The sequence below is a fragment of the Protopterus annectens genome, chromosome 8.part1 (assembly GCF_019279795.1).
Source record: "Protopterus annectens isolate FY-2018-M chromosome 8.part1, PAN1.0, whole genome shotgun sequence".
Lineage (NCBI taxonomy): Eukaryota > Metazoa > Chordata > Ceratodontiformes > Protopteridae > Protopterus > Protopterus annectens.
The window spans coordinates 517,752,219-517,779,715 of NC_056742.1; the positions used below are offsets into that span (position 1 = coordinate 517,752,219).

The following is a 27,497-nucleotide window of genomic DNA, read 5'->3' on the forward strand; positions in this document are numbered from 1 at the left end:
AGTACAACACCCCATTTGGTATGTACCTCACAAAACATCTGCAACAGCTGTAAAGGCCACGGAAATACCTCACTAAAAGAATCACAGGCCTAAAGCAGATGCCCTATGCTGACCATCTAAAAAAAACTCCAGCTATACTCTGTGTCATATCATCTACTCAGAGGCGAGCTATGCTTAACATACAAGGCCATGTCAAACCATGAGCTGTTGGACATGCTCCACTTAAAGAAATCCCAATCCCTCAGAGCCACACGCCCCAAGAATCTAAACCTTGTCATCACAATAAACAAAACATGCTGGAGGGAGAGGTTCCTGACCCAGAGACTCCCTATACTCAATAGACTGCCCATACATGTCAAGCAGAGTGCCTCGTTGGCCCTCTTCAAAAGGAACCTTGATGATTGGATGGGAGATAGGAAATTCACTGCTGGGATCACATCAGTCGCCCTGCTAGACAGGGGTCCAGGGAAGTAAATATTGTGGGAAGAAATATCCAGGGAATTGTTATGGCTAGGCTTGTATAGGCCCTAGGGCCGATAGCCTAGTACCAACCTATGAACCTTGTTGGTTATGTTGTGCCTCTCTCCTTCTTTCTTACTAGATGGGTTTGGAGCCAGTACTTGGCTCCGACTCAGCCAATACACTAGCTCGATGTCTCTTACATGGCTTGTGGCTCAATACCCATCCCACAATGCATTGGAGTAACCCCCAGATCTTGTTAGCCACGGCCAAAAAGAGAGCATCTGAACTAGTCAAGCGGCAAAGTGTTTTTTGATTACATTACCGATAGCTGTTTTTGACAAATTTCTTGTTGTTAAGAGTTATTGTAGATTTTATTTTAGGCAGATTATCCTTTCTATAGGTTTTTGGCATAATTTTTTTATCGCCTGTTATGTTGCTTATCGGCCATCGTTTTCTCACTAGGCCTGTCCTATCCCTGTCAGTCTTGTGGTAATTGTGTATTTCCCTTTTAGCTTGTTTAAGTTAGAGAGCTAAAAGTAAACTGTTTTTTATTAGAGGGTTTGTGTTGTCTGTTCCCCATCAACTCGGCTAGGTCCGTTTAAGTTAGAGGGCCTAGCGCCTGTTTAACTTAGAAGGTAGAGCTGTTAGTTCCCTGTACTGTGTTTTGCTGTGTGTTTATCTTAGCTTATTTTTGAAATTATTTTTTGTTGCAGTTCAACATGTCTAAAGAGTCCAGAGATAAAGAACCCAAAGTCTCTGGGTTTAAGAAATGCCAACAATGCTACCAAAAAATGTCTATAACTGATGGGCACATTGTGTGCGTGTACTGCTTAGGTGCTATTCACTTGCAGGAATCCTGCAGTTTTTGTCACTCCTTCAGCTCTCAAGTGTTACATGAGAGGAAAACAAACTGATTTTACGAGATTTAATAAAGCCTTCTTTTGATGAAACTTTACAAACTTCTCCCAACTATTAGTGACAAGTCCAAGAGACCTTCCTCTTCCTTGGCTCATTCAGAGTCTCCAAAGAAATTGCCTAAATTGGCTGAAAAATCTGTCTCCTCTGCGCTACCGCCTTCGGAACCGAGGGAGACAATCGGTGCAGATAAATCTAGCTCCTTGGTTCCAAAGACTTCGGAACCAATAGCGACTACTTCTCAGAGCTAGTCCGTTGAATTAGAACCAGTATCGCCGACTTTGAAATCCCTTCTTCTTCAAAGGTGTCAATCCCCCCACTCTTTCATCCAGGTCCTCTAGGAGCTTATCAGATGACAATGTGGGCAGGGTGGTGCGCAGGCTTTTGAAGTCACTGGCACTGGCAAATTTGTTCTCTGCTCCGACCCCACTGGTCTTGGAGCCATCCAAGATGACTACATCCACTATTCCTCCTCTGAGCCAAGCTGGATCTTCGAAGCTGGTGCCAGTTACCTCATGCAGTAGACTATTCGGTTCTGAGACCCCTTTGAGACTCTTCATAACCATTGCCTGCTCCAACAATTTTGGTGCCATCCAGAGTGTCTAGGAGCCATAGTTCTCAGGTTGGCTCCGGGGGAAGTCTTGGATCGGAGTCTCTTCTGGTCCGAGTCTGCTCCTTTGTGTGCTGGTGCGGGTGAGCTCAGCTCCTACATCAGCCTCTGAGCTGATGATCTTGGTGCCGTGGAGTTCCTCAGCTTCCTCAGAACCAGGGGTGTCCTCGGAGCCGGGGGATCAGCCTTTGAGGTGATGAGTGTGCTGTCCCCTCCTGCAGCTCTACTCGGGGATACTAGCATTCTTCCCCCTCAGGCACTGATGTCTGCTTTGGCACCATCCCATCCACAGGACAACAGAGATTCAGGGCCTTAAGCCCCATCGTGCGAGCCCCACTCTTCCGAGACCTCACCGGACTACCCATCTGATTAGCCACCTCGGAAGAGGACATGCAAGAGGAAGCATGTAGACTCTCCTGATGAGTCCATAACTTCTGACACTGACCTCGAGGAAGCAGAAAGGGTCCCTGTGGTCATCCTCTGAAGATATCTCTTTCTCAGATATCGTAGAGATCCTAAATTAGAGAGGTGGCTGGAAACCCATCAACCCTTGAAAGCCTTCGGATCTCAACCTTCATCCTCCTCGGTTTCTCCGCCTTTCGATGAGCTTATGAATTTGGTTAGTCAAAAGGCATGGGAGTCACCAGACACTGTGGAGTCCCACGGAGGCCACATAAGTTCCTGTCAACTCCTTTGGATAAGGAATTTCTCTCAAAAGGTGTACCTGTAGATGCTATGGTGGTGGCAGCAGCCACCAAGAGGGAACTCACTGAGATGTCCTCATCTGTCCATCTTGCTGAATAAAGATTCTCGAATTATGGACAGATACGGGAAGCGTGTTTTCTCGTCACTGACTTTTCACCCTCAGATCGCTGAACTACCTCACACATTTTACAAGACTTCAAAGAGATCTCCTGAAGGAGTTAGGAGATGCTCTACAAGATTCATTAGCTGCTGGGATCTCAGAAAAAGTGTCCACCCAGCTATCCACCTTAAATTCCACAGTCAACTCCTCTATGAGGCTAATTTCCTATGCTGCAGATGGAGCGAGTAGGGCAGCGGGTTCCGGAGTTTCTCTGAGGAGGCACTCCTGGATGCACTTGTGCAACTTTGCGGAGCCCTTCAATTATACCTTTACCAACACCCCTTTTGATGGGTCCTCTCTTTTTGGACCAAAGGTCAAGGACACACTCACCAGATGCGAGCAGGAAGGGAAAACTCTCTCTGCCGTTGGAGTACATTTTTCTGTACCTTCAAGAGCTTATCCTAAAGGCCAGAAGAGTGGAAAGATGTGGTTTAAAAGATCCCAGGGAGTTTTTCAAGACGCCTGAGGTGAACCCTACCCCAGGGGCAGTGGGGGAGGCAATAATGGTAGACATCACCCACGTGGCAAGGGAACCCGCAAAACCAGGGTGACCGCAAATCCTTTTGCGGCTGACCCTATTAGTGCTCCTGAAAGGAGGCCCGCCTGCTCTTCTCTGGAGGCATTCGGGGGATGATTAAACTTAGTACCCAGAATCCTGGTGAAATATTACAAGAGACAAGTGGGTACAGAGGATATTCCATTCCTTTTTGCTAGCCCATTCCACCGATCAGAAGAATCCCGGATGTTCCACCCAGTCAGATGGAACAAGCAACCATAGCAGTCCAAGAGTTGCTAAACAAAAGAGTCATCCAAGACGTCCCTGCAGACCAAATAGGATTCAGAACTTACTCAAAGATTCTTTGTAGTACCAAAAAGAACAGGGGACTGGAGACCCATTTTGGATCTCAGCAAGCTGAACGAGTCTGTAAAGAAGTCCAAGTTCCGAATGTTAACACTGCAGTCTATTCTTCCCTTTTTAGGGAAAGATGATTGGATGTGTTCAGTAGACCTCCAAGATGCGTACTACCACATAAAAATGGACAGAGCATCAAGGAGTCATCTATGCTTCCGGCTGGGAGCGAGTCAGTTTTGAGCTCTGTCCTTTGGTCTCACTACAGCCCCCAGAGTGTTCATTGAATGCATGGCAGTAGTAGTGGCTCTCCTGAGATGCCTGGGATTCCAAGTGTTTCCATACCTGGACGACTGGCTCCTAAATGACACCACCAAGCATCTACTTCTACTACACTGGAACTTTGTGCTCAGGCATAACAGTGACTTTTCAAAAATCTGCCTTGCTGCCTTGTCAACATATTATATTTATCAGAGCAGATCTATACACTGTCTCTATGATGGCTCGCATTCCGCCCAACAGAGTCTCTATCCTCAGACAACAAATAGTCAACATTCTTCCCAGGAGAAAAGTAAAAGCAGAAGTAGTCTTAACACTTATTGGAACCATGGCATTAACCATCATTCTTGTCCCTCTAGCCAGGATGCACATGAGAATCCTTCAGTGGCTTCTGTTTGCTCAATGGTCTCTTCAAGAACTTCCTATGTCCCATCAGATGATAATGGATTCATGCAAGAGAGATCACCAATGGTGGCTTCAGTCTGATCATGTGACCACTGGAAGACCCTTTGCTCCACAACAACCTGTTGCTATGGTGATCATACACGCTTCTCAGATGGGGGGGCATTATCTGGGAAGAACAGTCTAAGGCACATGGCAAGAACACGAGGCTCAGTTGCACATCAATGTTCTAGAGATGAGAGCAGTGCTTCTAGGATGCAAGCACTTCAGGACTCTCTCTCACTAGGAATGATTGCAATCCAGTCAGACAACATGTGGTAATCTGGTACATAAACAAGCAAGGAGAAACCAAATCATACCCCCTTTGTTGAGAGGTGCTGAGAGTATGGCAATAGGCAATCTCTTCCCAATGTTTTCTGGTAACAGTGCATATCCCGGGGGAATCCAGCGTGATAGCCGACAAGCTCAGCAGGGCGATTTTAATGCCTCATGAATGGTCTCTGAAACAGAGCATAGTGGGCAAGATTTTCCGAACTTGGGGCCAGCCTTGCTGTGACCTATTTGCAACCCCCCTGAATACCAAATGCAGCAGCTACTTTTCCCCTAATCCCCCCAGTGGGGGAGATGCCGAGAGACGCACTCATCCACGATTGGCCCTTGGGACTACTGTATGCCTTCCCTCCCTTTCCACTAATTCCCAAGTCCTGTATGCCTTCCCTCCCTTTCCACTAATTCCCAAGTCATTCAGAAAGCCAAGGTCTTGGGAAGCAGGATAATTCTCAGTGCTCCATATTGGCCTCATCAGATTTGGTTCCTCTTCCTCTGGCCTCATCTTTAGGAGAAGCCATGGGCTCTGGACCTAGTCCCAGACCTTCTGACTCGTATGTCCAGTGTGCTTCATCCTTCTCTCCAGACCCTCAGTTTGACAGCTTGGCTGATCCACTTCCAAACATAGTCAGGCTTCAAAAATTTACTCCAGGAGTCAAACATATTTTGGTCTCTTCTCATAAGGTTTCCACCAGAAAATTGTATTCCAGCAAATGGAAGAGATTCTCCTACTGGGCAAGAGCAAGAGACATAGATCCCTTCTATGCCTCTATTAGTTCAATTCTAGAATTCCTAGTGGAACTTTTTCAGCAAGGCTCTGCTGCAGCTACAATTAAAGTTCAATTAGCTGCAATTTCCAATTAACACATTGGTTAATACACTCCTAATCTCATGTCACACAGGCTGTGTAAAGCATTTTTAAAAGGAACATGTTTGTTGAGACCTCCCATTAAAGAACTTCTATCACCTTGGGACCTAAATTTCATTCTTACTTCTCTAACTTTACCCCCTTTTGAGCCTGCTTCTTCATGCGATCTAAAGTTTTCTGTCCTGGAAGACCATCTTGTTGTGGCCATTACATCTGCCCGACGAGTCTTGGAGTTGCAAGCTCCATTAATTAAGCCACCATACCTAATCTTTCATAAGGATAGAGTGTCCTTGAGGACTAATCCATCTTTCGTGCCAAAAGTTTGCTCTCACACCAATCCATACCTCTCAACGTGGAAACATCAAAAATCTGGACAAGGCCCATGAAAAATGGGTACAAATCTGCATGCTGATTAACATAAAATATGCATATATAATTATGTAACCCCACCCACTAATGGAATTGTGGGATACCAACTTTCAAACGCAAACTGAAGAACAGATGACAAAATATGTCACCAGAGTCCCCCTGCAGCCATTCCAGTGTCTCATTACCTGGCTGTTTCGCCCCATTTACCATAAACACTAACTTACTTCTACAATGATTATTTGGATTTGGATTTTATTTTTACATTTTATAGCACAATGCACAAACATTAATAGACGTCTGCTAAACAAATCAATAACTGTCTCACAATGAAAATAGAAAGTTAGCATTAAAACTTCTCTGCCCTTGAAACCCACATTCATTGAAACGGCATTGAAACCCACACCACATCCAAAGAAAAAGCAGTGGTGTAATCTTGGACAGCTTTTCACACATTTTCAATTTCAGTTTTTTTTTGGGGGGGGTCAGAAGGCCAAAAACCAGAGACATATTGTAAACATTGCTTGTATAATTTTGGAATGTTGCTAGAATAAAATGTATTACCACCATGTATTTCACTGCCAAGTCTTGAGCTCAATTCTGACAGGCTGGTAGGCCGACGGTGCTGATGTCATCATGCACATGATGATGTCAGTCCAAAAATCAAAGAACATTTAAAAATGGAAATTAAGGAGTGCCACTCAGGAATAGTGGCACACCATTATTTGGACCTCAAAACTCTGTAAAAACTGAGTAATTCGGTACGGTTGAGCGGTATGGTGTGGGCCTGGACACTGCTGCTAGTTCCAACATATGGGATGTCCTTCATGTGGGCCTTGCCCACTTTCCTTGCCTGTGCTGGGGACATTATGGAAATGTGGGGGCTACAGCTTCACAGACAGTTGGTGGAAATACCTCACAGGACAGGACATGTGGAGATAGGCCAAAGCTCCAGAATTGAGTACAGATTGTATGTCATTAGTGTTGTTATACACATGGAGGGTTGCGAAATTGACAGGGTTAGTCTGGACATGCATTTACTGGCTGACTTGACATCTGACAGTGATATGCCTTTGCCATACTGGCTTGTTGTCCACAGACTTGCCAGATGTTTGCCTGTTATGCTTGGTCTGTTCCTCGAACAACGTCTGTTTTTGTGGGGTTGGTAGGATAATGTGAGGATTGTAGTCAGTAACTGTTGACATCGATTGGTGTTCCAGACATCATATCCTTCAGGGATGTTATGTTACAACAACACGTGTAACACCAGCTACTGTTTCAGTTTGTAACACCATTATGTGTGATATGTCCCTCTTTCCAGCCCTCTGTCCCACAAGTACATCATGCTGTCCAGATGTCCTGCACTACAAGGTGCAGAGGTATGGTATATTATTAATTACCAACTGCAGTCCAGTTATCATGCCAATAACCTGGCAGACTCCTGGCCATGGTATGCAGTGGTGGCCAGAATTATGGTTCCACACCCTGGTAAATCTGGACATCTGTACATATGACAGTTATGTCTGTCTGGCCATTCTGAACAAACTGCCCAGATTATGTAGCAGTGTTGTGTGTAGATGTTTGTTGGGCTGGGTAGGGAGAGTAGAAGATGCGAGTACATCCTTTATCTGACTCTGGATGCTGCTACTGCTGCTGATGGTGTATCATATCTATATGCTTGTAGGAGTTGACTGTGAAATGTCCTGTAACACCTCAGGATTCCCAGTACATTGTTTATTGAGCCAGTATATGTTGGTGTAGTATGTGACTGGCAATCCGGATATATTTGTCCAGGCAATCATTCTATAGAGTTCATTTTGGGTACTGGTATGTTGCTGTGACTGTGTTGCAAATGCTTTTGGGTGGACATTTTTGCATCACTTTCTGCTTTTCACTAGTTCCATCCCTGTAGTGCATGCTATATTTGAATATAGATGGGTAATTTCCGAGAAGTGATGTGGGGGAGTGTCGTGTTGGTCTTACTGTGCTTCATAATGTGCTGGGTGACATGTTTGGCAGCTGTCAGGGGATTTCCATTCTGTTACATCACTGCGGTCATTCCTCTACACTGTCCAGAGGCCTAGACCCTGTCCAGATGTGTGGCTCATATGTTTGGTCTGTTCCCCAGACAGTTGTTGTCCTTGGCTAATCGGTAGGATACTATGGGGAATGCAGTCAGTAAATGCTAACATCCATTGGTGTTACTGACTTCATATCCCTCAAAAAAGATATGTTATAACAAAGCCGGTAACACCAGCAACTGTCTACATTTATCACAGCAATTTGTCCAGTATAGCCCTGTGTTTGGGCCTCTGTCCCCAATTATGTCAGGCTTTGTCCAGATGTCATGCACTAAGAGGTTCGGAGGTATGTAGTATCATTATTTATTGCATTCATTCCTTCTACCATCCCAGTAATGTCATAGATGCCCAAACATGCAACAAGGAAGTGGCCATAGATATGAGTCCTGTGCCTATACATTCTGTGGGAAACTGTACATTTGAGATGTCTGTGTATGTCTGCCCATTGTTAAAGACTGTCAGGATTGTGTACATGTTACTTGGGCTGTGTAGGGAGGGGGGTACATGTGGGTGTCATGGGGCCTTTCTATCTGACTGTGCATGCTGCCCCAGTTTCTGGTTCCCTATCGCCTATATATGTTTGTACAGGCAGACCGTGAGATGTCCCATAACACTTCATGATTCCCACTACACTGTGACTTGAGGCATTATATGTAGAGGTAATGTGAGAGTGGCAAACGGGATTTTGTTGCTCACACAGTCATTATACTGTAGTGTTCAGTTTGCTTACTGTAATGTCACTGTGACTGTGGTGCAATTGTTTGGGGGTATGCACTTTCAAACAAGTGTCTGTTTTCCAGTAGTGTTACATCCCTGTAGTGCCTATTATATTTGCTAATGCATGCGTACAGCCCCAGAGCTGGACTTGGGTAGTGTTATGTCAGTCTGATTGCAGTCTGGACATTGCTCGGTAGCCAAGTGTAGTTTTCCTACTGTTGTATGTCGACATATTTGTAGGATGTCCAGGTGTCTCGCCGATATCTTTGGTCTGGTCCCCATAAAGTACAGTTGTGTACTCTTACCATAAATGTAGATGTTCGAGTGTATTCACTGTCGCAGTCATCACATTTAGGTTATCCCTGTCAGGGTAGCCCTCGGCTGGCCCGAATACTAGACACTTAGTATTTCTGCATCAGTTGCTGTTGCTTGAGGACTGACGTCAGGTTGTCAGTAGTATAAAGTAAGGCAGCCGATACCATTACATAAGTTTTTCTTGCCCTAAGTTGTCAGGAGCCCCCAAGTAGGAGGCCAGGGTCTAGTGGAAGAAACCCCACCAGTGGAAAATAAATACCAATAAGTCCCTTGAAAGGAAAGGAGAAGAGTGAGTTAGAATGGTAATAAAAGGAGAAAGAGAAGAAAGGGGGATGGGGGGGGGGGACCAGGACTGCAACAGTGAATACACTCGAACATCTACATTTATGGTAAGTGTACACAACTGTACTATGTTCTTCATGTTTCACTGTTACAGTCATCACATTGGGGTTGATTCCGAAAGCTGAGGAAAAGGGTGGAGGCAGTCAATGAAAGTAGGGTCTGACTAGGATGCCCTGCAAGACTGTAGAGACAAACCCTGCCCTAGATTTTGAGAAGAGAGGCAGGTGGTAACGCTTGGTAAAAGTGTGAACAGATGTCCATGTGGCAGCCTCCAATATGTGCCTGGTGGGGACTCCTCTGAGGAAAGCCGTAGAGGTGGAGGCTGTTCTGGTGGAGTGTGTCCTGACCCCCTTGGGGGGAGGCTTTCCATGCTGTTTGTAGCAGAAATGGATGCAGTGTGCTATTCATTTGGAAGTGGTTTGTTTAGAGATGGCTTTGCCTTCTGCCTCTGAAGCAAAGCTAACCAGCAATTGATCAGACTTTTCTGAAGGATTTAGTCCTGTCTAGATAGAATCTGAGCTGCCTGTGCACATCTAGTAAGTGAAGAATCCTTTCCCCCTTGTTCTGGGGATTAGGAAAAAAAGGTGGGCAAATGAATGGATTGGTTGAGAGCCACACTGGACACCACCTTGGGCATGAAGGATGGGTTAGTTCTGAGGGATACCCTGTCTGCATTAAAGATGATGAAGGGTTCCACAGCCATGAGTGCTTGCAGCTCAGAGACTCTTCTTGCTGAAGTGATGGCCAGAAGGAATGCTGTCTTCCAGGAGAGAAATTTTAGCTGTGCAGAAGAAGCTGCTTTGAAAGGGGGCAGGGTGAGCTTTTCCAATACAAAGTTAAGGTCCCAAGCTGGTGTTGGTGGCTTTCTGGGTGGCCTCAAGTTGCTTGCCCCTCTTAGGAACTGTTTGATCAAAAGGTGAGAGAAAAGGGGCTGCTCAGTGGGAAAATGAGCAGAAATAGCAGAGGCATGAATTTTTATAGAGGAGAAAGAGAGGCCACTGTGGAGTAGGTCAGTTAAGTAATCCAGGATGAGAGGGAGGGCTGCGCCGTATTGGCTTCCTTAGCCTGGATCCAGGTGCAGAACCTTTTCCATTTATCAGCATAAAACCTCAACTTCAATTCGGTAGACGAAAAACTCAGGTAGTGGCTGACTGGCACTTGTGCAAACTGCTTCTGCTTCGGGCTCCACGGCAAGAAAGACTGATGTAATGGTGTCGGCTGCCAAACTTTATACAACTGATGACCTGACGTCAGTCCTCAAGTGACAGCAACCAACGCAGAAATATTAAGCCTCTGGTATTCGGGCCAGCCGAGGGCTTCTCTGGCAGGGGTAACCCAAATGTGATGAATGCAACACTGAAACACGAAGAACATCTGTTGTGTATTCCTGACACATCAGTGGGATGATGTGGGGATTGAGGTCACTAACTAAAGGGAAGCAATTGAGTCCTGGAATTGTGATATTTCAGTCGGTATATGTTAGGACATAGGGTTACTACATCAGCTTTCTCAGCTTATCTACTGACATATTTTGGATATGTCCCTATTTTCATGCCTTTGTCCCCCCACTTTGTCAGGCTTGGTCCAGATTCATTGCACTAAGGGGTTCTGAGCATACCTCTCCACTGCCAGGATTTTCACAGAATGTCCGGATGTTTGGCCCTTACTTTTGTTCAGTTCCACAATTTATTTGTATTTGTCTATAATGACGTAGCATTTCAGTTTCCATCCTCATTTCCTTCAGTAATTGTCTGCTGAAATGCACCCTGTTGCTGTAGCAAATGTCTTAATTTGTAACAGCAATATTTGAAATATGTTCCTATATGTGGCCCACCCCCCCCCCCCCCTTGACCAACCTGAACCAGTCTATTGAACTTCCAGTTTTCTTTCCTAATCATTCCAACAAGGCAGAATACAAACTATATCAGTTGGATGTACATAGGCAACTGGGATTTTATTTACATAGAATCAAAGATTTCAAGAAAACAGATCGGCTATTTATTTCCCTTTCTCAAGCAAAGCGAGGCAAACCAGTCTCAAAAGTTACACTTTCAAATTGGCTTACCATTTGTATTACCTTTATATACACTTCAAACAATAGAAGTCTACCTTTCAAAATCAAAGGTCATTCAACTAGAGGTCTAGCAACGTCCTCTGCTTACTATGCTAGACTATCTATGGACAGCATTTGTGCAGCTGCTACATGGGCCAGGCTCCATACTTTTATTACTCATTACAAGGTAGATTTGTCCACCAGGGACAGAGCTTCTTTTGGGTCCACTATGCTCAAAGGTGTACTCCTGTTAGCCACCCAGGAAAATGGTGATAGGGACGCTGTCCCATCCAATGCTAGGGACGCTATTCCATCCAGTAAGAAAGAAGCCGAGAGGGACAACATAACATAAAGAAGTTATTTACTTACCATAACGTTCCATGTTTGTTGTCCTCTCTCGCCCTTCTTTCTTAAATCCCTCCCTACTTCCTCCAGCCAAGATTCGTAAAGGACTCAGATTTTCTTTCCTTCTACTGAGAGAGTTCCTCTGAAATTGCTTGTTTTTCTTCTTATATGTATTGTGTGTGGGTGTGTGGGTGTGTATGTATATATATATATATATATATATATATATATATATATATATATATATATATATATATATATATATATATATATATATATATATTTTTTTTTTTTTTTCATGTTATGCAAGTAGGAATATACATTCCTTTTTTATGGCTAGCAGCAAACAAAATTTGGGGGTTACTCCAATGCATTGTGGGATAGTTATTGAGCCATGAGCCAAGTCAGAGACTTTGAGCAAGTGTATTGGCCAAGTCGGAGCAGAATATCAGCTATGAACCCGTCCAGTAAGAAAGAAGGGAAAAAGAGAGAGGACAACAAACATGGAACATTATGGTAAGTATACAACTTCTTTTTTTTCCAGCAGAAATGCATTTTATTCATAACATGTAGCCACACTACCGGGTTTTCAAGCAGCTAAGGCTATGGATTCATTCAGAGGTAGGCTACAGTGGAAGCTCTATGGTTAGAATTACTGTAGTAAGTATGATTTGTATCTCAGTACTGTGTTAATACCTGAAAGCTTTGTAATAATCTCAGATGTAGAGAGAGATGTAGCCTTTTGCTTGAATTAGTGTCTATTTACCATGCCAGTCTGACATTTTGCAGTATACCTTTTTTCATTGTGGGTGCTGTGGTGAACTTCTTTGTACAGTAAGTAAAATGATGACCTAAGATGCTTCTTTACTGAGTTATCAATAAACTCAAAGTAAAACATCATTATATTTCATCAGAAAAATTTATTTTTCTCAGTTGTAATATGCTTTGGTCAAAATGTCATGCTCATGCTTTCAAGTGGCTAAAGCTATGTGGTGAAATATAGAGGTGTGCTACAGTAAGAAGGTATGAGATTAGAACTGCAGTTTTAAGTGTGTTTCACAACTGGATACTCTTGCCACTGCATGACAGTTGTATATAAAAGTCTCGAAAGAAGATGGGAGATAAAGCCTTTCAAAGGCAGATCCAATTGGCTTTTGTTCACAAGAGATTAGTACCACAGTCTGACATTATGTGTTGCACTGTATTTTCATTGTGGGTGTTACAGTGAATGTTTGCACAGTACCCTGAGTACAATAATGACCTAAAATACTTCTTAACTGAGGTGCCAATAAAACAAGAGTAAAAATCCTGTTTGTTTCCCAACTACAGAAAACTTTTTTTTTTGTCTCTGAATGTGGGTGGCACCCTGGGAAGTCTTTTATTTAACTAATAATTCTTGCCTTGTCAGGCATAATTGCTTGCTTGCATCACACAGACACACACACGCGTGCTTACTTACTTTCAGGATGGGCTAGAAGTACAGTTTTCAGTACCAGTGCCCTTTTTTGCTTTATTGTAAAATGCTGCCACAAGCCAGACTATTCTGGTACACCAAGGTCACATTTTCTGTACACTCTCAAAATGAGACAGCCGTACTATTAACTTATGATAGCCACGACAAAGCTTTTTCTTCAAAAGGTGGATGCCAACAGGTATAGCTCACAAATTGTGTGTAGTTAGCAACAGTCAGCCACAAATTTGAGAGAAAATAAGAAAATGAAGGAATTTTTAAAGAACTTAGACAGTACAGTTTAAAAATTAAACATGCAAATTAATATTCTCTTGCATGGAGAAATGTAACATAAAGGATTTTACGGTGCCATAAGAAAGTACTAATGGCTAGCTAGTTCTATAACTACCGCTAATTGAAAATAAAGCTTCCTATAGTTATTGTGCAATATTTTATATGCCCTACTAATTATCCCTTTTTAAACAGCAGCTTCTGTTCTACTTTCAGTTAAAAACCCAGAGCAGGTCTTTCATTTAGGATTTCCCTATCACTTTCTCTTTGCCTGTACTCTGATTTCAGTCCCTGACAGGGAAGGCAGTCTCTAGCCTGCAATCCAAATATCTTTTCACCTCTTCCCATTCTGTTATCTTTCCCTCTCTAGTTATTTGCTCTCAATACCTTGGTTCCTTTGCTAGTTTTATCCTGCAAATTCCAGCCCTTCTTGCCTACTCTCTCTCTACCACTAATTGCAGTCATACCTATTAGCAGAATCTCCTCTCTCCATTCTTGCATTGCCGTAGTTCTTATAATACTTTCTACTACTTTATGAATATAATATTCTGCATTGCTGCTATTGTCCTTAAGGATCTGCATCCAAAATCCTCCTCTCCCCTTATTTCTTCAATTTTTGCTTACTTCATCAACATCCTTTCCACTTTGAATTATAGCTTTCTGATTGTGCTATGTAAATGAGCCTTAACTGTGTAGCTCTAAAATACCCTTTCAAAATCTAAACCACCTTGTTTCATAGTTTCATAGTTTCATAGTAGTGTACTAGGCTATCTGCCCGGGGGCATTTATAAGCCTAGCCAACAGTGATGTGGCTTTACGCCACCCCATACTATATAGTTGCGCCTCTCTAGTAGTGACACATGTGGAACCCCATTATTTAGTAAACTATACCTCTGTCTAGTAGTGACACTGAGGTCACTCCCGGGGTAAACTTGCGATCTCCCATCCATGCATCGAGGTTTTTCTTGAACAGTGCCAATGAAGGGCTCTGTCTCACGTGAACTGGGATTTTGTTCCAGAGTATGGGTAACCTCTGTGTTATGAATCTATCCCTCCAGCATGTCCTATTCATATTTGTGCAGAGGTTGAAATCTTTAGCTCGTGTGGTTCTGGTGGATTTGGATTTTTTGAGATGGAGCATGTCCATCAATTCCTGGTTGGACATGGCCCTGTATGTTAGGCACAAATCACCTCTGAGCAGGCGGTATGCTACTGAATAAAGCTGGAGTTTCTTTAATCTAGCTGGATAAGGCACATGTTTTAGACCTATGATCCTCTTGGTGAGGTACTTCTGGGGTCTTTCCAGTTGTTGCATGTGCCGGGTGAGATACATCCCAAATGGAGCATTATATTCTATCATGGGCCTGACAAGGGAGGAATACAGAGGTACAATGACCTCCTTTGATCTGGATGAGAATCCCTTCATGATGAGATGGGCAAGGTAAAAAGTCTTTCTGACCACTTTGGCAACATGGTTGTCAAAGGAGAGGTCACTATCGACTTGAGTCCCCAGGTCTCTGATTACATCTTCTGTATTCAGTGGGTTATTGTCTACGTGATAGTTTGTGGGTACTTTGTTTTTCCCAAAGGGATGACTATACATTTTTGGCGTTAAGTTTGAGGCCATGATTCCGGCACCAGTTGTCCGTTTCAGTGAGACCTTTCTGTAGGATGTGTGTGTCGGCAGGTGAATCCACTATGGCACCCAGTTTGCAGTCATCTGCAAACTTTGTCAGCCATAATCCTTCCATATTTGCTTTCACATCTGAGAAATAAATGCCGAATAGGAGTGGACCCAAGACTGAGCCCTGTGGGACACCACTTGTGACGGGTTTTGAGTCTGACATGGCTCCAGCAATTTTAACCTTATGGGTTCTGTTTTTTAGCCAATTTGCTACCCATCTTGTGACATATGGATTTACATTTAGGCTGCTGAGCTTGTCAATGATGCCAGAGTGTGGTATTGTGTCGAAGGCCTTAGCCAAGTCCAAATAGGCAGTGTGGACAGCCTTGCCCTCATCGATGGCACTAGTGACTGTCTCAAAGAAGTCAACCAGGTTTAAGAGGCAGGATCTGCCTTTTACAAAACCGAACTGTGTGGGATCAAGGGTCTGCAGATCCCCAATGTCGCCATTTATGAGTTCCATGATGATTCTTTCCATAGCCTTACAGATCAGGCTGGTCAAACTTATGGGGCGGTAGTTACCTGGGTCAGTAGAATTTCCCCATTTGTGGAGTGGGACCACTGTTGCTGTGCGCCAGTGTTCAGGTACATATCCTGTAGTGAGGCTAAGATTGAATAGAGTTCTTAGGGGCGGGTTTAGTTCATCTTGGAGTTCACGTAACACGCAACCGGGGATACCATCGGGTCCCATAGATGCTGTGTTTTTTGCCTTGTTGAGTGCTGATTTCACCTGTGTGTCTGTGATGACGGGTAGGTTACATTCAGCAGGGATAGTTACTTCATCTTTAGGGGGTGAGGGAGGGGAGAAATTTGCACTGAACCTATCTGCCAGAATGTTGGCAATGCCAGTAGGGTCAGTGAATTTTTTGTCATTGTGTACTAGCTCAGAGCATATTTGAGAATTTCCTCCCAAGGTTCTGACATAATTGAAGAAGGCTTTGTGATTGTCTTTGGTATCCTTAGCAATCTTTTTCTCAAAGTTTGCTTTAGATGTTTTTATGAGAGAGCGTAGTTTTTTACTTGTGCTGATCAGGGAAGCCTTTCCCTTGTGGGATGTGGCTCTGTCCTGCAGTAGCTTCCTTCTTTTGTTGTACAGTTTGTTTATAGCCGGGGTCCACCAAACCGGGCGTTTTCCCTTGGTGGAGAGGGTCTTGGTTTTAGTTGGGATTGCCTGATCCATGCATTCCTGGAGATGTCCGTAGAAGGCTTTTGTGAAGGATTCAGCATTTTGGGATGTGGTTTCCATTAACCCAGTAGGCTTAAAGGATATCATTTCTGACTTAAGGAGCGCAAAGTCAGCTTTTGAAAAGTTTTTCACTGTAGTCTTTTGATCTGGGGGTGGGGTGGGATATGTACATCCAACGTGATCAGTTTATGATCAGATCTTACTAGTGAGGGGTTTATATCCGGTGCGGAGCATTTGGACCCCATGTTTGTGATAATCAGGTCAAGTATATTATCTCTCCTCGTAGGAGAGGTGACCAGTTGCTCCATAGCATTTGAGTTTATGAATTCCAGGAATCTTTGGGCCAGGGTGTTGGGGCTAGAATAGTGGGCCCAGTCTATGTTGGGGTAATTGAAGTCGCCCAATATGATGGTGTTTGGTGTGACATTCATATCCTCCAGTGTTTTCAGGAATGCTTGATGGGATTCCTGGGATTGGGAGGGTGTTCTATAACATGCGACCAGTTGTATGGCAGTTTTACCTATGGTGAGTAAAACTTGTATGGTTTCTGATGCTTCATGAGTAGCCACCAATCGAGAGGTGTAGGTGTCCTTTATGAAAATGGACACTCCCCCTCCCTTTGTGGTTCGGCCTGGAACTTGAGGCCGAAACGCATGATATGAGGTATAGCCTGGTAGCGCTGGAGTGCTCTCAGGAGCCTTGAACCAGGTTTCAGTTACTGCACAGACATCAATGTTCTCCATACTGAGAAGTGCTTCGAGTGCCTGCATCTTGAGATTTAGACTTCTGGCGTTGAGCAGCATTACCCTTAATTTTTTTCCATTTTTGTTTTTATGGAGGTTGATTTGTCCTTTGAGCATTGCCTAAAAAAGGCACTATGGGGGTGGCAAGAGCCTTGGCCAGTATCCGGAAGCCCAGTGGTGACAGGTGCAAGCCATCCCTTGCGAAGCAACGTGGCTTGTCCAGCATATCATCCCAGGCTGACAGACATTGGATCCCCCTAGAATGACACCAGTGATTAAGCCAATTGTTAAAACTGATCATTTTGTCTTTGTACTGAGGCATCATTCTTGGCGAAGGCAGGATGCTGCTCAGGGTCAGGGTCATACCAGTCTGGGCTACATAATCAGAGAGCTCCTCAATGTCTCTTTTCATGTAGTCCAGGGAGGTACGTCTCAGGTCATTCACACCCGCATGGACAATGACTGAATCATATTTGTACTTGCTTTGGAGTGACCTGAGTGCGTGTGTAATGTGGCGGATCCTTCTGTTGGAAGGATCACCTTATCCCATTTGACACTTGCCTTCTTCCCTCTCCCAGATAAAATCCTTCAAATCTCTATTAGTTACTGTCCACAGTTTCGCCATAACAAAATCCTTTTTAACCCAAACACCTAAATACTTCATTTTATCATGTCCCTATAAATATGGGTATTGCTGAACCAATTCATGTGTGGATACATAGTTTGCACCTATAGACTTTCTTTGTCTTCATTAATTTTACACCCCCCCCCCAAAAAAAAAACTTGAAGCTGTCTAAGAACGTTCCACAACATTGAGTTGACCTTTTTTGGCTTTATCAGGTAAAATATAATATTGTCTGCAAATAAAGCCAACTTTTCTAATATTGTCTGCAAATAAAGCCAACTTTTCTGAGGCCCATATTTTCTTTGCCAATTGCTCTAACAAATTGCAAATAACAAAGGGGACATGGGACACCCCTGTCTGATTCCTCTGTTCAGAGATAGTGCATCAGTGAGCAACCCTCTCACTTCAATTTTTGCCTCTGATCCTTCATATATCCTCCTAACTGACCTTATTATTGCATCAGGGAAATCAAATGCTTTCATTGCCCAGCTCGTAAAATCCCAGCATGCTTTGTCATATGTTTTTTCTGCATAAAGACTCACCAACAACAGTGGTATTTTCCTACATTCTGCTCCCCTCTGTATCATCACTGTTCTATTAATGTTGCCAAATGTTTGCCTTCCCTCCACAAAACCACACTGATCCATATCTATCAATTTTGGCAACACCTTTGCCATTCCTGTAGTTATTATGGACATGAACACTTTATAATTGTGGTTTAAACTGGAAGTGGGACTATATATATATATATATATATATATATATATATATATATATATATATATATATATTGTATATATATATATATATATATATATATATATATATATATATATATATATATATAGTATATAGTCTGGGGGGTCTATACCATCTGTAGGTGTTACAGCCACCACAGGATGTTTGTGCTTCCCTTCATTTTAAAATGCTATTAAACGAAACCTTCCAGATTTTTATCACTTTCCTTCCTAGCTTTCAAACTTCCACAGGAATGCCATCTGTTCCTGCAGATTGATTATATGTCACCATTTTTTTCTCATCTGCTCATATCCTGTTAATTGATTAACCTCATCTACCTCTAATCTTGGCATACTTAGGTGGTCTTCAGTATTTTCAGTATTTGAATTTGTACTTTCTCTTGATTTCTGCATTCCTCTACTTTATACAAATTATCATTATCACCAAATTATGCACACACAGGCATAACCCAACCTAACATTAAGGTTATCCATGCTGAGATGCAAGTTATAGCCTGTGCTTCTACTTGCACTAATTCCTGTCTGTTCTTGTGTTATCTGATATTCATTCCCCTCCCTGATGTGAAAAATGGCATATATATGCCTTCAGAAAACTTTATCATTTAGCTTAAAAAGTTTTCTGTTTTTTGTTGCTCCCTCTATAGGTAGCTTATCTCCATGGAAACACAAGTACCAAATGTACAGCTCTGCAAACTTCTCAACTTACACTGAACATTTATTTGTCAAAAGAAAACTTTTTATTATGTTTACTGTCTTATTTACTTGCTTACACACACAAACTTGTTTTAGTTTAAGCCAAAGGCCTCAATCCAGACGTTCACCTATGCAAAAGTAAGAGAGAACATATCAATTGTACATTTTATAATCTGTGCACTTCCCAATTTCCCACCTCAACAATGTAAGATTACAGCATATTAACTTAAGTATGCTTTTGTCAGCCTTTCTTCTCCTTTTACATTGTATTGCCTACATTTCTTAAAACTTAAAAAGGAGAAAAAAGGCACTTGTTTATTTTAGTATCTTTATCTCATACAACAATAATTGAAAATGGTTTATAGTGTAAAATACAGTTTTACTTAGTCAGTTTTCTTTTTTTTCTTCCCTTCAGTGTCTTCCAAACATCAATGACATGAAGCGAGGTGTTTGTGTTTCAGTCCCCCACAAGTATAACGGTCTACAAAAGTCCAATCTTTTAACTTTCTTTTGTAAACTCATATTTTTCAAATGTGATTGATGCTTCATAGGCTCACATTCATTCACCAATTTCACTGTTGACGGTTCTGTTCTTGTCCATCTCCATCTCCCAACCCCAGACTCCAGCTCATCTATGGCACTCCAGAGTCTTCCAGTGAGCTGCTGTGCTTTTTTCTGTCTCTCAAGCACTTTCCTCTAGAACACTGGAAAAGGCTTCACTGGCAAGGTCTCTCCATAAGCTTTATTATCAGAAGACAGGGAAGCAGATTCCCTTTCTATCCGATGGCTTCCCTTCTGTTGGACAAACCTTTGTATCCCTGCCCCAACCTGTCCTACATCAAAAAATGACTTTGATTCTCCGGGAAAAAACACTCCAAAGACAGCTGGATACAGCAGTCCAAATCACACACCTGGACTTCGACATCCTTTGACTGATGGGACATATTTGATTCTCTTCTACCTGGTGTACAGTGAACAACCATCCCACACAAACACTCCACTGTCTCCACCCTCTAATGCTGTGCCTCTCTGCCACAGCTTTGTCAGGATCAAATATTTATGCTGGCATGACTGCATCCCTACCAGTGCAGGTCTTGACTGTTTTCTCATGGTCAGGTTTGGAGAATACACATGATGTGCCCTTTCGGTTAACAAATCCTGCTGTGGAACACCAGTTCAGTTGCGTATTTGTGCTTTCATAAAATTAATACAACCTGTTCCTTACAGTTTCTCTGGCATAACAAAAAACTCCCAGACTTTCCCTGCATGCTCTGTCCTTTAACTCTGCCATTTTCTTAAACAGCTCTTTTTGAGCAGTTTCATACTTGGCCAACCTTTTCTTCATTTTGACCTCTGATCTTTGCAGTTCTATCAGTTTATCTGGAAAGCTTTTTAAAGCTTCTTCCATTTTCTCCGGCTTCTGTTATTTGAGTTCATATATTCCTTCAGTTTTTCTCTAGATTACTGGAAGCCATGTCTTGCACCAAAGCTGGAACTTTTAAACTGCTTTTTGCTGACTAGCTCCAGGATCCTTCCCAGTTAGCGTTTTCTCCTTACCCTTTCTAGTTGATTTTCTTCCAGGCTATCTAAGTTTCTTCTTTGTTGTCATCCAGGCAGTGTACTTACTACCAGTGAGTGAATTTACTAACACTTGCAGAGTTTCTGGTACTAGTCTCTCAGTTTCTTTTTTCACACTGGGAGAGCGGAAATCAAGCTGTTGATCAGTGTGCCGCCATGTTGGAAGTTGTCCTTGTTCTGTATGTCTCCTTACATTTTACATCAGTACTTTATGTTTACTGAAAAAACAATTGCAGGTTTTCTTCAGTATTATCAAGTAAGTATTATGCATTCCATTTTTCAAAAATTATGATACTTTAATGGCACATTATTAAAATTAAGCAGGCTATTTTTAGGTTCATAGTTCAATTTTCATAACTCAGAGCTGGCTAACGATGCATTCTTCAGCTTTGTGTACCCACAGAACTTTGCATAAAGCTTTCATAGGTGGTTTAACTGCTAACCACTATACATTTCCAATATGTTTCCATTGATTTTCCTCCAGGTGGTATTGTGTTAATCACAGGGACTGGCTCCAACTGTACACTTGTGAATCTTGATGGATCCGTGGTCGGCTGTGGAGGATGGGGCCATATGATGGGTGATGAAGGGTCTGGTAAGCACACAGTTTTTCCTTATAATTTAGACAATGAGTCCATTCATTTTATTTGAATTCACTCCAGAACATTTCTGACCCATAACTTTTAATGAGTTCCTGGTTGACCCATACCTTTATATCATCTAATTGATCTTGATTGGTTACTTCGTTTTGAAAATGTTGTATGGAAATATTTTGGAGATATTAACATTCATATGCAAATATTGTATATTTTCATAATTGCTAGCAAACTACTGGCTGACGGTATTTCCAGTATTGCAATATATGTGTGACAATGCATTTTTTTTTTTTATCTGCCATTACATTTCACACCACACTGCTCAGTAACATGTGGCTCCCTCATTTATATGTTCACAAGTGTATACTAGGCTAACAACCTCTGAGACCTTTATAAACCTAACCATGTACCCTAAATGTATTCCGTGAGTTATTGTGCCTTAGGAGGTTTACTATATCTTCTGGCTCAATATAGGCGGCTCCATTTACAGTGAGCTCTGCACACAATTGTGTGTTGCCTTTGAGGGTGCAGGCATAACTAAAGGAATGCTTTGTGGTTGTCCTTGCCCTGGGAGGCCAAACTTACCTCAAATTTGGCTTTGGTAAACTATTTGTCCTCTGAGTTGTTTAGCTTGATGAGAGTGCTTTTATCCTGCTGGGTGCTGCACCTCCTAATTTTTGCCACAATTTTCTTCCTTGTGTTATACAGCCTATTGATTTTGTGATTCCACCAGGATGGCTTGTTTACTGAGTTAGTTTTGTACTTCTTCCTGGTGGGTACAGCTGCCTCTATCCAGCTATTAACATGCTTGTACAGGGTTTCTGTGAACAGTTCTACATAGGCAGCAGTGTTCTCAGGGTTTATGGAGGCTTCACATTTTGCCAGGGGTGGTGCTGCGGTAGCGTTGTCGCCTCACAGTAAGATGCTGTCTGGTTCGATTCTCAGCTAGAGCTTCTTCTGCGTGGAGACATGCGTGAATGGGCGTACCTTCGTTGAAGGTTGTGCGTCAGGCCTGGCAAGCCGGTATGTAAAAATCAACTGCCAATCATTAGCGGACCGGAGTTCCGCTTTGGCGATCCCTAACCAGGAAATGCCGAAAGACACAAACAATCACTTAATAGCAGGAGGTTAGCATTAGAGTAGTTCCTGAATATTCCAGGTTTAGCTGGGGGTCCAGGTTTTATTTTTACTTCAAAGGAGACCATTTTGTGGTCTGACCTTGCCAAGGAAGGCATTACAGTATGGGGTGCGCAGCACTCTCCCATATTAGTGAGGATCAGATCCAGCATGGTTGCACCCCTGGCTGGTGTATTGACTCTCTGATTGAGGGAGTTTGTGTTTACAAAATCCAGGAATCTCTGTCCATGTATGTTTGGTGTCGTATAGGATTCCCAATTAATAGTGGGGTAATTACAGTTAGTTACTGTTTCTAATAAGTTTAAATACATGGTATGGGTTTACTGGGTCATAGAGGGGGATCTACAGCTTGCAAGGAAGTGGTATTGGATTTTGCCTGTGGTGATTTGAACATGGAGCAGCACAAGTGCGTTGTCCTGTTTGACCAGCCTTGAAGTATATTTATTTTTGATGTAAACAGAGACATCCACCTCTAGTCCCTGCCTGTGAAGTAGCTGCTCTGAATGTGTCGAAGGCATTATAACCTTGCACTGCTGGTGTGATTTCCATGGGTTTAAACCATGTCTCAGTGACCGCACAGATGTCAGCATTCTCTACGGTGAAAAGATCTTCCAGGGAGTAGTTTTTTGTTTAGACTCCTAGCATTGAGCAGTAATACTTTTAGACTTTCTATACTGAGCCAGAAGATATAGCAAACCTCCTGGCTGGTAAATTCAGATCCAACTTTACCCCTGTCTCCCCCTCAACCTTCCCTCAGGAAATACCGTCAAATGTAACTCCCCATACTATCACTATGGGACAGGTTCTTAATGCTCTCTCGAAAACAAGAACACTGCATCAGTGGGCCCAGACAGTATCCCAGGATGCCTTCTAAATAGCATGAAACATGACCTATAGTGGATATAAAAAGTTTACACACCCTTATTAAAATGCCAGGTTTTTGTGATATAAATAAATGAGACCACAATAAATCATTTCAAAACTTTTCCCACCTTTAATGTGACCTATAACCTGTACAATTCAATTCAAAAACAAACAAATTACAATACGCTGGTTGCATAAGTGTGCACACCCTTAAACTAATACTTTGTTATGTGTGCACACCCTTAAACTAATACTTTGTTGAAGCACCTTTTGATTTAATTACAGCCTTCAGTCTTCTTGGGTAGGAGTCTATCAGCATGGCACATCTTGACTTTGCATTATTTGTCCACTCTTCCTTGCAAAAGCGCTCCAAATCTGTCAGATTGCGAGGGCATCTCTTGTGCACAGCCCTCATCAGGTCACCCCACAGATTTTCTATTGGATTTAGGTCTGGGCTCTAGCTGGGCCATTCCAAAACTTTAATTTTCTTCTGGTGAAGCCATTCTTTTGTTGATTTGGATGTATGCTTGAGGTCATTGTCATGTTGAAAGGTGAAATTCCTCTTCATCTTCAGCTTTCTAGCAGATGCCTGAAGGTTTTGGGCCAAAAGTGACTGGTATTTGGAACTGTTATAATTCCCTCCACCTTGACTAAAGCCCCAGTTCCAGCTGAAGACAAGCAACCCCAAAGCATGATACTGCGACCACCATACTTCACAGTGGAGATGGCGTTCTTTTGGTGGTATGAAGTGTTGTTTTTGTGCCAAACTTACCTTTTGGAATTGTGGTCAAAAAGTTCAACCTTTGTCTGATCAGACCATAACACATTCTCCCACATGCTTTTGGGAGACTTGATGTATTGTTTTGCAAATTTTAGCTGGGCCTGGATGTTTTTTCTGTGTAAGAAAAGGCTTCTGTCTTGCAACCCTACCCCATAGTGCAGACATATCGAATACGGGAGATTGTTGTCACATGTAGTACACAACCAGTACTTGCCAGAAATTCCTGCAGCTCTTTCAGTGTTGCTGTAGATCTCTTGACAGCCTCCCTAACCAGTTTTTCTCTTGTCTTTTCATTAATTTTGGAGGGACATCCAGTTCTTTGCAACATCAGTGTTGTCCCATATTTTCTCCACTTTTTGATGATTGTCCTCACTGTGTTCCATGGTATGTTCAATGTTGTGGAATTTTTTTTGTACCCTTCTCCTGACTGTTACCTTTCAAAATGAGATCCCCTTGATGCTTTATAAGCTCTCTGCGAACCATGGCTTTTGCTGTAGCAGGCAACTGAGTAAATGTCAGGAAAATCCTTCTAGGACAGCTGAACTTTATTTGGGGTTAATCAGAGTCTGTTTAATTGATGGCAGATGTGCATCCAAGAAGACTGAATGCTGTAATTAAATCAAAAGGTGCTTCAACAAAGTATTAGTTTAAGGGTGTGCACACACAACAAAGTATTAGTTTAAGGGTGTGCACACTTATGCAACCAGCGTATTGTACATTTTTTTATTTTTCATATTTTTCCCCTAACAGGTTTGTTTGTTTTTCAATTGAATTGTACAGGTTATAGGTCACATTAAAGAAGGGAAAAGTTTTGAAATTATTTATTGTGGTCTCATTTTTTTATATCACAAAAACCTGGCATTTTAACAGGGGTGTGTGAACTTTTTATATTCACTGTATCCAGGCTTCTGGAATTACTATTTAACTGTAGCCTCCATACAGGCTTCGTGTCTCATGAATGGAGAACGGCAACAGTCATCCTCTGCACAAAGGTGTGCCATCTACAGACCCATAAGTCTCACTAGTCTGGTATGTAAAGCCACAGAAAGAATTATCATGGAGATGATCAGTAGATATATAGTAAACCACCAGACACTGGACCCAATCCAGTTTGGTTTAGTCAAGGATAGATCATGCCTACTCAACATGGTGGACTTCTTTGAAAAATACCAAAGCAATGGATGAGAGAAAATGGTTCACACTGCCTACCTTGACCTGGACAAGGCATTTGGCACAATGCCCCACTTGGGCATTGTTGACAAACTCAAGAGCTTAAGTACAGACTTATATGTCGCCCGGTGGATAGCCAACTGGCTCACAGAGAGGACCCAGGAAGTTAGAATTGGGGAGTCCACCTCTACAAAGAGGCAAGTCACAAGTGGAGTCCTGCAGGGGTCAGTCCTTGGACTGTTCCTTTTTGGCATGTACTTCTCAGAAATCAAGGCCAGTGTCAGTAGTCTCTGGCTGACTAAATTTGCAGATGATTGCAAATTAGGAACTGTCATTGAATCCCACACTGACACAAATGATGTTCTTTGTGTTTCACTGTTGCAGTCATCACCTGTGGGTTATCCCTGCTGTGGTAGCCCTCAGATGGCCCGAATACCAGAATTGTTTTTCTGCATTGGCTGCTATCACTTGCTGCCTGACATCAGGTTGTCAGTGCTATAAAGGAAAGGTATCCGACACCATTACATCAGTTGGTCTTGCTGTGGAGGCCATAGCAGAAGCAGTTCACAAGTGTGCCGGTCAGTCGCTACCAGAGTTTGAATTACAGCTGAAAACATCTAAAGCCAAGTACCCCGTTGGGGATCCTTTTTTCTTGCACTAACCGATGTCCGAAAAAGTTAACAATTGTCTTGCCTGTGGAAAGCAAATACCACACCGAGACTTCCATTTATACTGCATCATTTGTTTAGGCCCAGACCACGACGTCCCCCGTTGCCGGTTCTGTGCCCTCTTTAACACAAGAACCATTCGTTACAGCACTCTTATTGTAGCCAGGTATTTTCGTCTTCCATCTTCGCATTCCAAAATGGTGTCCATCAACCAACAATCCGTAGACATTCTGAAAAAACATAAGGATAAAGATAGAGACTGACCACACAAGGCTAAGCCTTCTGATGACTGTACCACTAAGCAGGTCATCAGTTCTCCAGAATTCAGTGAGGCGCCTTTGCAGTCCCTGATGTCCGATTTGATACCTTCGCACTTCCAAGCCTTTGTCTCTGCCTTGGTTGGGTCCGGAGCCGTGATGCAGGCACCGGCTTCCGAGGAGGTTTTTTGCACTACCAAATCTAGACAAAAAATGACATCATCTCCTCCAGCTACCTTTTCTCTCAGACAGATGGATACTCTTGGGCCTAGAGACAAGGCCACTCCTAGGAAAACTACCTCTAGCCACCATTTTACTTCTGTTTCACCACCCCAAGCTCAAATGCTTAAAATGGCATTGGATCTTATCACCCGTATCAGGGGTAGAAAGGCCACACCTTCTAAAAAGAAAAGAGACCTTTCTTCTGAAATACTGACAGAACAGGATCATCAGGAGTCTGATTATTCAGATTTTGAAGAGGAACAACAACCCATGAGGATTCAGATGCAGAGAAATCCATTCCTTCTGCCTCCCCACCAGAAGATCTTTCCTTTGGGAAAACCCTTCACACCCTCCGTGAACATTTCCACTGGGAATCCCAGGACTTCCCTCAGTCTAAGAAAAGAATGAGAGTTTCTAGACCTGCCCCAGCACAGACCCTTGGCCATCCCTCCAATCTTAGAGGTGGTTGATGATGTCTTCCTTGAATCCAGCTTAACTCCTGACACCCTCCCACATGCTCCCAGAAAACCTGACTGGATTCTCACAAATACCTGTACAGAAATCCTGCTGCAGACCCGGAGGTCATTACTCAGGGACCAAAAGGAGCTGAGGCTAGTTCTGCAAAGAATCCTATTCCTTCTGACAAGGACTCTTGAGCTCTGGACAGATGGGGTAAAAAAGTATGCACCTCTGCAACCTTAGCTATCAGAGCACTCAACTGTCAGTTCCACATGTTAAAATAGCAGCAACACACTTTGGAATTATTAAAACAAAAGATTTCAACCTTTCCTGATTTTGCCAATTCGAAAGATTTAGCAGATTTACTGCACTCTACTTGTCAAGTGGCTAAATGCTCATTACACTGTGGATATGGCGCCATAGAAGCTTCAAGCAGGGCAGCAGTATAAGGATCTGTCATTAGGAGATGTGCATGGTTGAAGGAACAGCCTCTCCCTGATCATCTCAGATCTAAATTACTTGATGCACCCTTGGATAA

At 42.8% G+C, this 27,497-nt stretch overlaps 1 protein-coding gene across 1 annotated transcript in view; it reads left to right on the top strand.

Annotated features, from left to right (window-relative positions):
- The window catches only part of NAGK (N-acetylglucosamine kinase), a 422,972-nt gene that overhangs the window by 152,658 nt on the left and 242,817 nt on the right, over positions 1 to 27,497 (top strand). Inside the window, exon 4 of the mRNA XM_044081648.1 lies at positions 21,290 to 21,400. Within this exon, the coding sequence (XP_043937583.1) occupies positions 21,290 to 21,400 (111 nt within the window). The remainder of the gene's footprint in view (positions 1 to 21,289; positions 21,401 to 27,497) is intronic.